The 15,747-nt window shown below is 40.9% G+C and overlaps 1 protein-coding gene across 1 annotated transcript in view; it reads right to left on the reverse strand.

Annotated features, from left to right (window-relative positions):
• The window catches only part of RAB31 (RAB31, member RAS oncogene family), a 66,755-nt gene that overhangs the window by 20,321 nt on the left and 30,687 nt on the right, over nt 1-15,747 (reverse strand). Inside the window, exons 4-6 of the mRNA XM_032121908.1 lie at nt 6,955-7,026; nt 4,986-5,092; nt 1,221-1,330 (exon numbers count right to left, since the gene is read on the reverse strand). Coding sequence (XP_031977799.1) covers nt 1,221-1,330; nt 4,986-5,092; nt 6,955-7,026 — 289 coding nt within the window. The remainder of the gene's footprint in view (nt 1-1,220; nt 1,331-4,985; nt 5,093-6,954; nt 7,027-15,747) is intronic.

A 15,747-nucleotide genomic window follows, 5' to 3' on the forward strand; every position in this document is an offset into this window, starting at 1 on the left:
CAGAAAGGACAAATGCCAAGCACAACTTGTGGGAAGGAAGAGCCCCTGGCTATGAGAGAGGCTGGGGACTGGCTGCCTGTGAAGCAGCTCTGCCCAAAAAGGACCCGAGGGAAGCAATCTGAGCATGAGCCAGCAGCGCACTCTGGCAGCATAGACAGCCAGCAGCAACCCACAGGAGCCAAGACAGAACCTTGGGCACACTGGTTATCCCCTTTTAGATGTGGTCTAACACCAGCTAGGTCACACTTGCTTTGGGCCTGCAATACAAGAAAAATGTTGACAAGCTGGCACAAACTCAGAGGAGGGCTGCAAGTCAGGGAAGGCTGGAGTACCTGCCCTGTGAGGAGAGGCTGAGGAAACAGGGCCAGGCTCAGCCTGGAGACAAAATGGCTTTGGTGGGCCACAAAGCTGCCTGTCAGTACCCATGGAAAAGGGCTGCTGAGAAACTGAACCAGGCTCTTTAGTGAGGTGCACCCAGGACAAGGCACGAATTGAATGAGAATAGGTTCTGGCTTGATGTGAAGATATCACTGTGAGGACTACTTAAACAACTGCCCAAGGAGGTTGTGGAACCTCTGCTTTGGGGCCCAGCCAGACAATGGCCTGAGCAATCTGGTCTGAATTCACTACCAAGTCTGCTTGGGCAGAAAGTTGGACTCAAAGTCTCGTGAGGTCCCTTTCAACCCTGCAAGGTCCTTCCCACTTGCAAACAGTGACCAGCACTGGAATCCCTGGAAGGAAAACTGAACAAGACAGTTTTTCTTCTCGTCATGACAAGTGCCAGTCTCATCATGTTTAGAATGCCTGGAGAGAAATTTATCTGTTTGGGGTTTTTTTGATGTATTCCACAGCAATGACTACTTTCTACTTACCAATGCCCTCCAGGAGCATTTATCAACATTTAAGTTTTTAGCAACATGATGATAAGATCAACATTATTGCCTCTACAGCAAGCTTGGTCTGAAACAGCAGATGTGACTCAGGTCAGGATTTATATACAGATTTAGAAGGAACAGGCTTACCCTGTATCTACTATGTTTTGCTCTGGTGTATTCAAAGTTGTTCTTAGTTTACATCTGCATAAATAGCAGCCATACCACAGGCTTTGTGGGATTTATTGATGTCCTTGGGGAAGTAGTTTATAGACATGGAAAAGACAGCTATTTAGAGAAAACCTCTAAACAATCAAAATTAATTAATTAAAGGGAACATTTACTTACTTATGCCTTGAAAAAGTTCTTCAATGTTAACAGCATTCTTTGCACTGGTTTCAACAACAATTGCACCTATAGATTCTGCATATTCTTTGGCATCCTTCATAGGAACCTCCCTTGAAAAAAATTAAAACATTTATAAATAAAAGAAACCAAATTTTTAAAAAAATTTAGGAAAAAACACCAAACAACCCCAAACACAGCCTGATCAGAAAAACATTAATACGCTCTTCTTCTCTGTAAAAGCAGTACTATCTTTCTTCATATGGCATCTAGATCATCTTATTCAAATATATCAAGATTTCAACAAAATTGATCAATCTGCAGATTTCTGGGATTTGCTGTTGAATCCATGCCTTGAGAAAAGGAAGATTATTTAAAGAAAACCACATTTGTTCATATTTTATATTTGACTATGATGAGAAAAGCATTCTCTACATGCCAAATGTTCAAGCAAGATAGGGTACAACTGTTGTGGATGAAAATGGTAAGAGCATCGTATGTCTTGGTCTTTGCAAGCAGCAAGGAAACAAGAGATTCTGAAATAAATATGAAAGCCACCGACTTTGAGCACATCAGCAACAGCAATCTGTGAGTGACAGTTCACTGGGGAAAGACACCATTCCGTGCCATTTCACCAAAGTGACACCATCTTCAAATCACAAGTAGAACACCCTCATTTTGCAACCAATAGTTCATATGTCAAAAGCTGGCAAACGCAGTTTACAACATGCAAAAGACTGCTGCTTTAAACAAGCAAGCCCTGTGCTGGCCTTGTATCTCCCTGAGCCACGTGGCAAACGTGGATCTGCCCGTGTACGCTGCTATCTTTAACCACCTCTATTCCTGATTTTGGAGCAACAGCAATATGCACCAACTACTTCACCCCACAGCTCCAATGTACCAATCCAGAGACTTCTTATACAATTTCCTCTCAGTATCAGTGTGTCAAGCACATCACTCAGCTTGGTGTCATCAGCAAACTGCTGAGGGTGCACTCAATCCCTTTGTCTGTGTCCTTATTGAAAGTATTAAATAACACAGGTCCCAATATGGATCCCTGAGGGACACCCCTGGTGTCCATCAGGACTCTGAGCCATTGACCGCTACCCTCTGGATGTGACAGTGTAACCAACTCTTTATCCATCAAACAGTCCATCCATTGAATCCATGTCTTGCCAGCTGAGAGAGAAGGGTGTTGTAGAGATGTTGTTGTGTCAAAGGATTTACAGAAGTCCAGATAAATCATGGAATAAAGAAATATTATGAATGCATAGAGTGAAGATCTGAGCACAAAATTCTCCTGAATACTCTTAACCAAGGATCTGTAGAAATTCCTTCGAAGCGGAGAAGAAATTTACTTCAACAGAGCACCAAGAATTGCTGATAGCCTATTAACAACATCAAGGAAAAGCAGTGTGACCCCTAAGTGTTCCAAATACATCTTGGCAGCTCAAAATCAAATTCTAGATGCTAAACAGGGAGGGTAACACAGTTAATAATTATGAGAAATACATTCATTCCTACTTACATTATCTCTTACACTAACAGAGATGGCAGAATCAAACCAACTTGAACTGGGTCAGCTTGACCTGTTTTGCATCTATTCACATTGGTCTTAAAAGCAGCTGTCTCTCTGATATCCAGCAAAACATCTGCCAAAAGCTCTACAAAACCAAGAGGAGACGCCAAAAATTCATACAAACAGCAGCTTGCTCTTGTGTGCTCACATCATCTTATTTTTAAATTCTCTGTGCCTAAAGGCATGTGTATTTTCTACTCATTGGAAACAATCTGATAAATTGGTGACAAGTTTCACCTAAAACCATTTTTACTGAAGTAAATCTGAAGGCATAAAGCAGACAGAGAATGCATACAGCTGCATGCACTGCATAAATCAGATTTCTGGAAGAATTGTGAAAATACATCACATATGAGATAGTCTACTCTCTATTTTTCCACCAAAATCTCTTTAGCTGGACATCACTGGGTAAGTTCAGAAAGAAAAAAGATTGGGGGGATGCAGAAAGAACAACTGCACAAAAAAATATTACCAAAACTATTCATAATTATGGGGAGAAAAAAAGTCCTCTCCCATAAAAACCAAGAAGATTAAGAGACATTAGCCCATGGAGTACAATGAGGACCATTCACACAGCAAAACAATTTGTGCAAAGAAGAACTACACTGGCTGAACAGGAGCAAGAACTGGATGATCAGCAATCAGTAAACTACAGATAGCGGTTGATATTAACACGGTGGGAAGATCACAGATCCCAGTTGCTCTGTGAGGAACCCCAGTACTTTCACAACATTTCTGGGATGCAGGATTTTTTTGGTCTTCAACCTGCCTCTGGTGCAACAGCATTTAAGAGCTTGCTGTATGGCAAATACTTCCAAAAGCAGGAAGAGGGCTGGTTAGGGACTCATTTGCAATTGCTGCCATTTGTCACCATCTCTGCAGGTATTACCCTTGAGTTAATCTGGCAACTGTATTGCTGGGATCACTTAAGCAATAAATTTGAAAGTGACTCTCAGAGCAACCAAAACGCCTGATTTGTGCTAACTGGCTTTTGGTTTTATTTTTATAATCATCCTTTCCTCTTTTTTTCCTCCTTCGCATTTGGAAATTTTTGTCTTGTGGACTCAGTTTCACCATGTTGACCAGCATATCACAACACCATGTAGGAAATGCCAATACATCTGTGTCCCTGATTCTTAGCCCAACAGAAACCAGAAGTTTTCCAGAATCAGGGCTTGTTCACTACTTACAGAAAGCAGTGGGCTGCAGCTTTGTGTTGGTTCATGTCTGACAGTGGCAGAGGGGAGAACAAAACAAAACCCACACAGGTCAAACCCTCATGTAGGCCTTGATTCAATAAAGCATTGCAGCACTTACTTGAAGTTACACACATGCTCCAGAGCCCTGGTGAATCTGGGCCAAAGTAACGATAACAAAACACATGGGTATGTATTTGAACAACCATGAGAGCCTATGAGGTCATAAGGGGAAAGCATCAGATATGATCACTGAGTTTGTACTCACAGATGAAGCAAGAAATAATAGTCATGGACTGACACACAGAATCACTACTGTACAGCAGAATGTGCTTCCAGTTCCTGAAAGGATAAATGCAAATCCAAAATAGAGCTAACAAGCAGAAGAGTGATTCTAGCTTCACTCTCATTCCAAATAGTATTATCTCAGCTCTTCTGCAGGGGTGTGGATTCAACCCTCCCCTCTTTTTTTATCTAGGAGGTTCTTTGCTTCACACAGGTGACAAAAGTTTTACTTGAGGTTACTCTCCAAAAAACCCCCAAGATACACCCTCTACATCCAGTATTATGAAACAGTTTCAGTTCTTGCAAATCACAAGTTCTCAGAGTTCTGTGATTAATATTTTTCTACCTCTTGCCCACCCTCTCAGCTTTACACTACAGGTTTTGCTCATCACTTAGTACATTCTGCACCTTCTAACTGAATGGAAGGAAGTAAGGAAAAAAAAAGAGAACCCTTTTCCATTCCCAACGATTCAGCAGATAAAGGATGTAGAGATTGTACAAATACAGAGGAAAGGCAGTAAAAAGGAGGTTAAAAAAAGTACATAATTCAGGTTGTGCTGTTGTTGTTAAGGTTGTGCATTGCTAGAATCACTGATGTTATTATAGGTGGCCAAAATTATATACTATTATAACAAGGAAGCAAAATTGTTACCTGAAGGGAAGAAACAATATAGTTACTGCAATGAAAACAACAACAGCAGGTATTACCTGATATCAGAAAGATCACATTTGTTTCCAGCGATGGCCATTACAATGTTTTCAGGACCATGTTCTTTTAGTTCTTTCACCCATTTTTTCAAAGTATGAAATGAATCCTACATCAGAGAAATAACAAAGTAAGCTACCAGCACGCTTTCTGCCAAAGTATTTGCCTGTTTTTAAAGTGGAGGAGTACAGCTTTGACAGTATTAATGCAAAAATAATTATATAGATCACAAGACTAGAAGATCATTTATCTATCTATGCAATTTGCTTTTCAAGCTCTAGGCCATAAGACTTCTTCAAATTAATTCTTCAACTTGGATGCTCTCCTCTTTTCCCCTTCCCCTCCTCCCCACTCCAAAGCAGCACTGAATATTAAGCTTCCAGTGATGAAGAAACTACCCCAGCTCATCCAGTAGCTAATTTCCTTCACTTTTAATGTGAGCTTCATTCGTCTAATTCACTTCTGTCCAGTGGCCTACCATCTCAACTACTGTCATATTTCTGGTAATATCCAGGAGAGCTTCCACTGTGATGCCCACCTCCCTACATTTCCAAATCTGTGATCTGGTAAACCTCAATTTACTCATTAGGAAACTGAAGAGAGAGGTTATGATTCACTTGGCTTTCTTCCCCTCCAAGCACAAAAATCAAACTCTCTCTGATGCTACCTACCTTTTAATAGTAATTTTTCTATTTCTTTACACTAGTGAAGTAGTAGGATTAAGATCACACTTCTTTCTGGAGATTCTAATTATAATGCACAATTGAAATTATTACTGACAAAGCGAGCTCCCAAATATATTGTAAATAATTTTTTCCCCTTCAGAAATGCACGTGACAGTTGTGTCTAAATCAGCAATAGCTGCATCAGTATCACAGAAGGTAGAGCTGAATTTTTTGGGGAAAAAAAAAATCCATTCTGCTTTAATGATTAACACTGAATATTAAGCATCAGAAAGTGAAATGCAAATCAACCTTCCTCTCCTATTTCCTCCTCTTTATCCTGAGAGCTGTTGCATATAAGCTTGGAGAAAGGCTGGCAAAACAAAATTTCATTCTTACAATATATTACAAGATCAGCTGTAAGATATTTAAATCAAAAGTATCAATCCAGCACGATTCACTCCTCCTCACCTTTTCCTGGCACATTAGCAGTGGAGAACAGCACTGCTGCACAACAGTGACCACCACCAGCAGTGACAGATCATTACACTAATGCACTGGGGAACCAAACCAGCCCTCTCAACTTAGCAGTAAATAATGCAATTGGCAAGAAAGGAATAAAATGCTAGGGAACTGTCCTGGCCATCCATCCATTAGCACTGTCTCTAACTCAGCTACATCAGCAGGGGTTTCTTCCAAAAGCAGTGAAAGAGGCATTCAGCTGGAATCTCCTAGCCTCCTCTGCCTGAGAAATGAGCCAGAGAAGTTAGGGATCTAAAAATACAATTTTCATTCCAAATGAATAATGTTGAGACAAAAGGTCAGAGACTCATTATTTCATTACCAGTTTCAAAATTAAGACACGATGCCTGCAATACAAACATGAAATTAATATGCTTAGATAAAAATAATTAGTTTTAAAATCAGTAATATGCAAATAATTTCTGCTCAGCTGATAAAGCTAAGAGCTGCTTTTTGTAGGAAAAATTCAACTCCACACAGAGAACATAGGTGGTGGTGGTAGGGGGTGTTGCAGGATGTTAATCCTGTCTACTTAGCCAGAAGAAACCCAAAGAAACATTAACAAAATGCACTGTCCAACCTTTTGTCTACATGAAGTTGAAACAACACAGAAGCAGGACTTTTTATTTAATGTTTTAAGGCAGTTGGACACCTCCACCCAGATCTACATAAACAACCAAAGCGTACACACCCCATACAAATTAAATTCTGCAATTGTGGGGTTTAACTCCAGCTCAGGCCCAAATAGAGAAGTTAACACAGGCACAAAGCATCCCAAAGGTCTTACCTGTTTGGTGATATCATACACTATCACGGCTGCTGCTGAACCTCGGTAGTACATTGGAGCCAAGGAATGAAACTGTTAAAACATAAACCCCCAAGAGAAAGTATCATTAATAAATCAGAATTATCACAGGCTTTGCCAGGTTACAAAGACTTGCCATGGCAGGACCACCCACCTTCTTTCATTCCATGGAGAACAGACCTTATCAGTGGCCACCCATTCTCTAATTTTCCTTAAACACAAAGAAAGCAGAGCTCCTTTATCTTCTGCTGTTCTTCATCCCACTGAATTTACACAACCAGCACTTACTGGTTCAGTGCATCATTTCCACTACAGGGCATGAACTCTTGAGGACAGGTTTTGACAGAAAGATCACCTACGCTTGGGAGCATAGGGACCCTTTCCTGTGGCAAACTACAGTCTTGCTTTGTAGATCTAAGACTGGATTCAGCTTGTGTTTGAATTTTATAAAGCATTGCAAATGACTTGGATAAAATTAACTAGTCAGAAAAATCTGAACACCTGTCTTGTTTACCTAGCCTATACTATGGCAGATATTTCAAAAAACACAGATTTCTGCAGTTACTCTTCAGCTTTTTGTTCCAAGGAAAACATTCTTCAGGGAAAACACCCCAAGAAATAAGTATGTTTGTTATAACAACCGAAGAACAGCATAATTTTCATAATTTACCAATGACTAAGCAGCTGATTTAGAATTTCAGTTTACAATTACAATTAGAGAAAGGAAGTAAAAAAAGTCTTTCTGCTGATTCAACTAAGCTTAGTCTCAAACAAACCAAAAATAATCTTTCTCAGAAAATGCATTCAGTGTCACGACGCTCGCATAGCCATTTTGTAATTTTTTGGGAGAAAAGTTATCTGCAAAAGCGGCATATTAAGCTGCAGCTAATAACCGAGGTCAGCTCCTGAATCAAATACATTATTAGGGCAGGGTCTGAACTTCACTGCCCAGCAAGCATGCACGGATCCACGTGTTACAACACTGCAAACCTCTGCACATTTACTGGACGCATCTTTTTCCTAGAACTGTACCTACTGACTGAGCATTTAGACTTTTAGCAGCCTCCACATTTCTTGCTGTTTCACGTGCAATGTATCAGGCAATTTATTTGCCATGCTGGTTCACTTGCCCATTTGCAAGCTATTTATCACAGATCACGCACACCAGCTCAAGGTCGGCGCTTTCTTTTATAACAGTATGGATGCACAGCAGCAGTGACAGATGGTCAAGTGCTGAAGTGTTTTGGGGAGCGAGGCAGGTGGGAGAGCTCATTAATAAGAGAAAACAGCAGGAAAGAGGATGAGAAAAGAAAGAGGAATCAGTCGAGAAGCGTGGTCTGAAGAAATGGGATCAGCCAAGATCCTGAGGGAGTTGGGTAGATGTGTGCTTTCTGGGGTTTTAGTGTGTAGCTCTATTACTTGCATGCTTAATGCAATAAATGCTTTCCAGAATTTTTAGGCTCCTAAATCATGACAGAAATTTTCAGTATGTTAGAACAGAACAGACCATTTCAGTTGGAATGGATCTACAACAACCATGTAGACCAATTACCTGATCAATTCAGGGCAGGCCAAAAGTTAAAGCATCTTGTTAAGGGCATTGTCCAAATGCTTCTTAAACACTGACAAACTTTGGGCATCACTTCAGATAACAAGAAGGGCTTTTTCAAGTATGTTAACAGCATAGGAGGCCTAAAGAAAACATTGGATCACTACTTGTTTCATGATCACTGTGGCCAAGGCATCCCACCTACTATCACATTCCCCAAGTCCTTCCTAACCGCAAACAAGTCTAGGAGGGCACCTTGCCTGGTTGGTTCACTGAGTGCCAGTGCCTAGAAGTTATCACCAACAAACTTCAAGAACTTCCAAGACCTTCTCCTCAGCATAAGTGTTGTATTAAAGTAGCCTGGAAGTCAGGAACCTTAACTGTGGAGGGTACATCTGACCCTTCATGGTCACTCCTCCCAGTCTGTCAACTCCTGGAAAAAAACATACACACCCTAGATACATGCTGATTTGGTCTTAATCTAGATTACATTTTAATCTAGATTACACAGTATTCATGAATTTACAAAGAGCTCTCTGATAACAGTAACCACTTCACAGGAACCATGCAGTTAAACTCACATACTCCAAATTCCTTCAAGACTGGACCTGAAAGCACACTGAGAACCTGTACATCATCGTGGGAATTTCTCTCCCTTTCTTCTGACCAGCTGACAAGAATAATTCCCTTAATAGCTGTTTCACTGAAGAATATTTGCAGTGTTAGGCCCAGAAAGCAAAAATAAAAGTAATTTAAAACAAACAAAACAAACAAAAAAATGCCCTTTGTCATTCTTTTACACAAGCTAATAAACAAACATGACAACACACTATGTCCCAGTCACAAGAAACCGCTGTTTTCTACAAGAAAACAAGAAAAGCCTCTTTGAAACACTGAATTAATCAAGAGGGACTGAAAAATTTTAACTGCACGAGTTTCATGATCTAATGATAGACTCTTAACAAATGTGCCTTATGAACATGAATTTTCCAATATCATGCAAATAAATATGTTTAATTTTTCTTTTAAATCAGTGCCCAAAAGCAAAGTCCTCTTGAACATTCTTCTGGCCTAATTAATTGGAAAAAGAGAGTCACATCAAATTAATTAAAGGAATACAAAATACTAATCTGCACATTTTTCACCTGCCAAGGACCAAATGTGGGACAGATGCCCAAAACAAGTGACACACAAAACAACAGCTCACAAAATTAAATCTCACAGGACTATCTTCTGTATTATAAATGACAATGTCTATAACCTTGATTTTATAGCTCAGTATTTCTGTATCCAGTAATTTCTAAGAAAATTAGGAGAAACAGGAGCAGTTTGAGATTTGGCATAAGAACAACTCTGCTTGAGAAGGGCCACTTAAAAATGCTCAGGCAGCCACTCCCAGCTCTGCCACACGGACACTCAGGTTACAGCCCCAACTTTCCACGGAGCCAGCTGCTCCATAACCTGCAGCCAAGAGCAGCACTCTGGCAGATGCCACTCCTTCCTGCAGCCAGCAGCAGCTCACATCCCCTTGGGCCAACAGGAAAACATAGACCAGAAAGAGACGTTCATCAGCTCCCACCATCACAAATAATCACACTCCTAACCCATTTCAAAAGCTGATCAATGTTCTGCCTAAAATAATTAGGTTTTTTTTTTCATTATACTGCTACAGGGATCATATTACTTTGAAAATTAATAACATTCTCAATTCCTAATTACTAAATTACTTGTCATTTGCTTGCACCTTGACTTAGTAAAATTAAGGGATCACTGCTTGCCTTTAGCTGAAATATTAATATAGAGTAGCAAGCTTGCAGATTTAATTTTGCAGTTTGCTATACCAGGCTCTTCCACTCTGAGGATAATGTAAAAGGGAGAAATCAGGGTCTAACCACCTTTCCTTGTGCCTGGTCTGGCTTCCGTTCATCTTTCCTGACTGCTGGTGACTAGGTTTGTATGCAGCATTATAGACATTGAACAGCTTTAACTGCATGTCCCCTAACACTTTTCTCATGGCTGTATCATACTCATATGATCACCCTTTAACTGGTGAATGCACTCACAGGTGGCTTTTCTCCTCTGTTTCCCAAAAAAAAAAAAAAAATTAAAAACTCACCTACAACTTTACAGCATATATTTTTATTGGGAGCAAGAAATACAGAGCCTTGGTACTTACACTATCAAACTTCCTCTGCACTGCTTTCCACCTTCTAAGCACTGGGAACACCTCCCATCTCTGTATAATGAGTAAACTGCCATTAGCAGCTCACCTACTGTGGTAATTTAGAAGAGCTCATTCATGCCTCTCATTCAGTATCCACCAAAATAAGTTTTCCTATTTGCAAATACTGACCAACTGCATCACTCATTAGTCCCGTTTTGCTTTTGGAGAGGTTGGTAACAACTGGTGAGGCTGAGGTTGCTGAATCACACAGTACAACACAACTACCTACAACACGACTCAGGTTGTAGGGGTACATTTTCCAATCCAAGGGCCAGGCTGAAAGGACGACTCTAAATATAAATAAAAAACTTATTTTACCAAAGACATGCCAAAACCCAAAATCAATTACTTTACACAGACTTTCAGGACTCTCCTCCTTGGAGACACACAGTGTGCTCCATACCTACAGTCACCTGAATACTCGTGCAATGCTGATTGGGGTCAGAGCACCTTCTTTCTTGTGCTCCTCTAACAACACATCCACTTTGCACCTGTGGTTCATCATCTCTGACACAAAGGAAGAAGTGAGGCCACATGTCCATGATGAAATTTCGGCTGAAAGCAGATAACCTTTTTCTCTAAGGGTCCAATTAGCAGCTTCCCAACCCTTTACAGCTGTAGAGCCCCATAATACAGAGAGCAAATTCAGTCTTATATGGTGTAAATGCAAGCTGAGCATAACCAGAGTTTCATTGATTCCAGGAGTATTTTGAGATTCTGCAACCCCTCATCTGGCCATCTCAATGAAGTCAACAGAAGCTTTGCCCTTGAAAAGGACAGAAAGATGGAACAAAGCAGCCATTAAGGAATTTACCACCTATTTAAAAACAGTGTAGTATTTTGCTTTCTGCTTCCTGTGCATCTCATAATGGAGGGGTGTATTTGGTCACAGCTAACACCTATCACATTTCCTCTTTACTAACAGTAAAGAATGGGGAAGAAGGAAAACCGTCACGTCATACTTGGAAGAGAAAACCAAAATCAAGGGAGCACAGTGTAAATCACACCTGAGCTGTGGCAGTGGAAGTCTCTTAACCCTATCTAATGTAATGCTGATTTAGAAAGCAAAACAGAAGCCAAATAAATACAGAAATAAAAACTACCACGCCTGCTTGTTTATATACAGGCTGACAAATGCTGCTGAAGACAGTTGGGATTCATTCAATCTGCCAGGCACACCAGGGAACATTAATTCATGTCAGCAGCTCTTTGCACCATCCTGTGGTGCTACATCCCAGGACTGGCATACTGCCGCAGCAGGGCTGCCTCCTTCCAACTCCACAGCCAAGAGGGAAAAAAGCAAAACCAAAACCAACAGCTACAACAACCACCTAACTCCTGTATTTGGTTGCTTTTACTATTCTAGACTGTAAAGAACATCACCTGCTCTTACTGCAAAAGGATTATAATTCTGCCTATAAGCACAGCTGGAAAGGATAAGGGTGCACAGACTGAGCAGAATCACACCAATGCTCAGCAAGTGTTACACACTTCGAATTCAGCTATGATTTTCCTACACAGTCCTTCTCAAGCACCTGCAGGTGCACAGCAGCACAAGATTTGCTTCCTGACAGCTGTGATCATTTGACTAAATTTCATTCCCTTTCCTAGGAAGCTGCTCTCTGACAACATACGTTGCATCTGAGTGGCCTAGACCAAACCACTTGGCTCCTCTCAAGGTCAGAGATGCTTACTATTACTCTTTCTTTATCTGGGTGCCATTAGTGGCAAGGACAGCCACAGCCTCTGGGTCTGATACTTGCTGACATGTGCGGGCAGTGTCACAGCCCTGCAGCTTCCTTCCCCTTCCCATTACATGCACTCACACTTTCTGGACTCTTACCTTAAACATACATCAGTCCCCTCACTCAGCAGACCATTCCCACCCCTCTGCAGGTGATTTTGGGTGTTCTGTTTCTCCTGCCCTCAGCCCATCCTGCCAGGCCACCCCCACAAAACCCCTTCGGTCCTGTCCCGAAACGCACCTGAAGTACACTTGCTCAAGTCTGTGCAGCTACATGCCCCACTCCTGTCACTTTCAAGGCAGTGGCTGCCAACAAACAGAAAACTGTGGTGGTGCAGAGGCAGAAGCAAAGGCAAAACCCAAAAGCATTAAACAGATTATCCTGAAACACAAGCTTCTGGAACAGGGAGGGATACAAAATTCCTGACATTCTCAGCTGGCAAAGAGCAAATGGGAAAAATGTTATGCATGAAAGCCATTTCCAGATACCGTTTAGCATTTTAAAACCTTGAGTTGTTTTCCTTACATGATTGAAGGCTGGAAGTCCAGTTCTCAGGATTTAAAAGCAGAATAAATCAGGAAAGATCTGTCTGTCTCTGATCTACAGGTATTTTTTGCTAGTTAAAATGAAGATTAAATATATATAGATACATATAAAAGAGTGACCATTTTTTTTCCAATGTCTAAGAATTCTTCAGCTGAAGAAGGGAAAATCTCAACATTTTAGGTTAACCTTTTAAAGATATTTTAAATAAGCAAACAACAAACTTTTGCAACACCACAGAAGTGACCTGTGCTTAGCCCTTCTGAAGTTTACAGTCATTAAACAAAGGATGCAAAAGACACTACACCAAAACCACGACTCATTGTCAAGCTACACATGCTGCAAGTTTGCTGAAGCTTAAGAAAAAAACACATTTAAATGCATCCCTTAAATGATTTACCGTGCTTTATGCTCACTCTGAAAATAGTAAAAATAATATATTCTTGCTAGCTCTAATGCCACTTGTGCTCTCACACTACCAAATCACCTGTCAACATTTGCAGCACGCAAGAGGTAGCTCACTGCAGGGAGGTCCTCACACCACACACAGTGAACCACCCCCACTCTGACTGAGCTGTGGGAGACCATCAGAGCCACCCTTATAACACCACAGAGCAAAATTCAGGCTGCGTCTTGCCTGTGGAAATAATTAAGTCATTGATAGATGGTGTTGTGACACTGTCTCTGAATCACCAGGACAAATACTGCCACTCAGAAAAGAGGGAGCTATAAAGAGCTGTGGACATGTCATCAGTCAGCCTTTTCCTGGAAATGGAGAAGGTTAAAAACAAAAAAAGAAAAAGCTCACAGCTCAGGATAATTCTTATCGAGGTTTAAACTGGGCTCAAGTAATTGAGGCTTCTTCTATTAAATAAAATTAAAAGTCCCAGAGTTCAACAAAGTAAATTTTAAAAGGACAGAGATAAATTTTCCTGCCCTAGAAACATGGCCCTCAGACCCCTGTTTGCTACAATATTCCTCAGCTGGCAAAACGGAAAGCTGGCAGCCACCCAAGGTATTCAAACAAAGCATTGTAATTAGAAGCTACTTAGGGCACCATGAACCAAAATATATGCTAATAAAAATATCATTAACTAACTTGCAAGGAGACTCTTGTTAGGGGAGGGAATCTTTGCTAACAACAACATCATTGTTGAGCTTGTAAGTCCCTAAGTCTGTGGCAACAATTCAAAGCTAATGGGGAAAACGTGAGATAGGAGGGGAAAAAGTGACATTTGAGAAATACTGGTGTGGAGGGAAGGTGACTGTGAAGAAAAAAATAAAGAGAGTTGGTTGGATAGTACACCAACACAAAGCAACCACGTCTACAGAGACCAGTACTTAGGCACAGAAGATAGGAGGATTTTGTGAAGTGTGCTGCCAGTTTGTTTATTTCTAGTCAAAAAAGAAAGGGAAAGAAAAAAAAAAAAACCAAGGTAAAAGGATTAAGAAGCTCTCTCTCCTTTTGTAATCAAGTACAATGTGAATTTTTCACCACAAGCCACATACCCCTCTCCAGGGTCTCCTCTTAAGAAGGACGCTCAGCATTCACTCCCACCAGGGATATGACAGAAAGGCTTTCAATCCCCATTTTCTGCTGTCTTATTGTCACTCTGCAGCATTGACTCCAAGCTAGCAGTTTCCCAGAGAAAATCACAAACAGGGAAGCAAAAACTCATTAAAAAGGACAAACTCATAAACGAGGATCATGGAAGTGCCACTTCTGTTGTTTCTGTCGGCCTGCTCTACCACAGTTAAAGTCTGAGCTTCATTTTCATGGCATAAGTGAGGTTTCAGTTAAATCTCAGCCAGGGCTCTCCTGCTGTGAAGGCTCCACATCAGCACATAGACAGAGCTGGCACAGCTGGGGAAGCACAGAGCACCCCGACTCCAGAATAAGCACAAGCCTATGCCTGGCCTTGCATTTAGGAGAGCAAAGACAAACAAGGGCAATGTTGAAAGAGCAGGAAGTCCTAAACACTGCCCCCATCAGTACAGACTGACAAAACTGCCAGGCTTCAACAGTGGAACACAAAGCCTCAACAAAAATTGCGAAGAACAAGGGAAGGACAACTCTCAAAGCAGAAACAACACTCAGAAGACATATATTAGCACACTGTGAAAACAGCAATAGGCCCAGAGGTTGGGATAGGCTGGAAATGTTGGGTCATCATTGCTGTTCAGAGGATAATGAGAAAGAATTTAACAGGGGGGAGACATTTGTTCTTGAAGAGCAGATCAGAAGGAGGAACACAAAACAAAGCAACCAAAAATCCCTGATTAAAGTAAGATATTGAGAAGCATCATGTGTTTAGCTGTAAAATGGGAATGTTCTAGGACAGAGAACGACCTGGACCAGTATGGACCTCACCTTGGGAAACTTGTCTGCCTCTGTAGCTAGAACTCAACACCAATTAACTTTGTTTACTTTATCACTCCATTTTGCTAGTCCTAGTGAAGGACTGGGAATACACTTTGCAAACATAGAATAAAAAGATGGTCCCTGGACTAATTCCTGATTACTAATTAATGAAAACCCGTAACATGTCTTATCTGTAAGAGATTCTAAGCAATCTAACAGAGTGTGGTGTTCACTGCTCACTACTGGTTTGACACACACAACAAAAAAAAAAAGAAAGGAGATGTTTGAAAAAAGATGACTCAAAAAAATTTGAGAGGAAACATTATGGACTAGTTGGGAAGGATGGATTTTG

This window comes from Corvus moneduloides, chromosome 1 (assembly GCF_009650955.1).
Source record: "Corvus moneduloides isolate bCorMon1 chromosome 1, bCorMon1.pri, whole genome shotgun sequence".
In the NCBI taxonomy this organism is placed as follows: domain Eukaryota; kingdom Metazoa; phylum Chordata; class Aves; order Passeriformes; family Corvidae; genus Corvus; species Corvus moneduloides.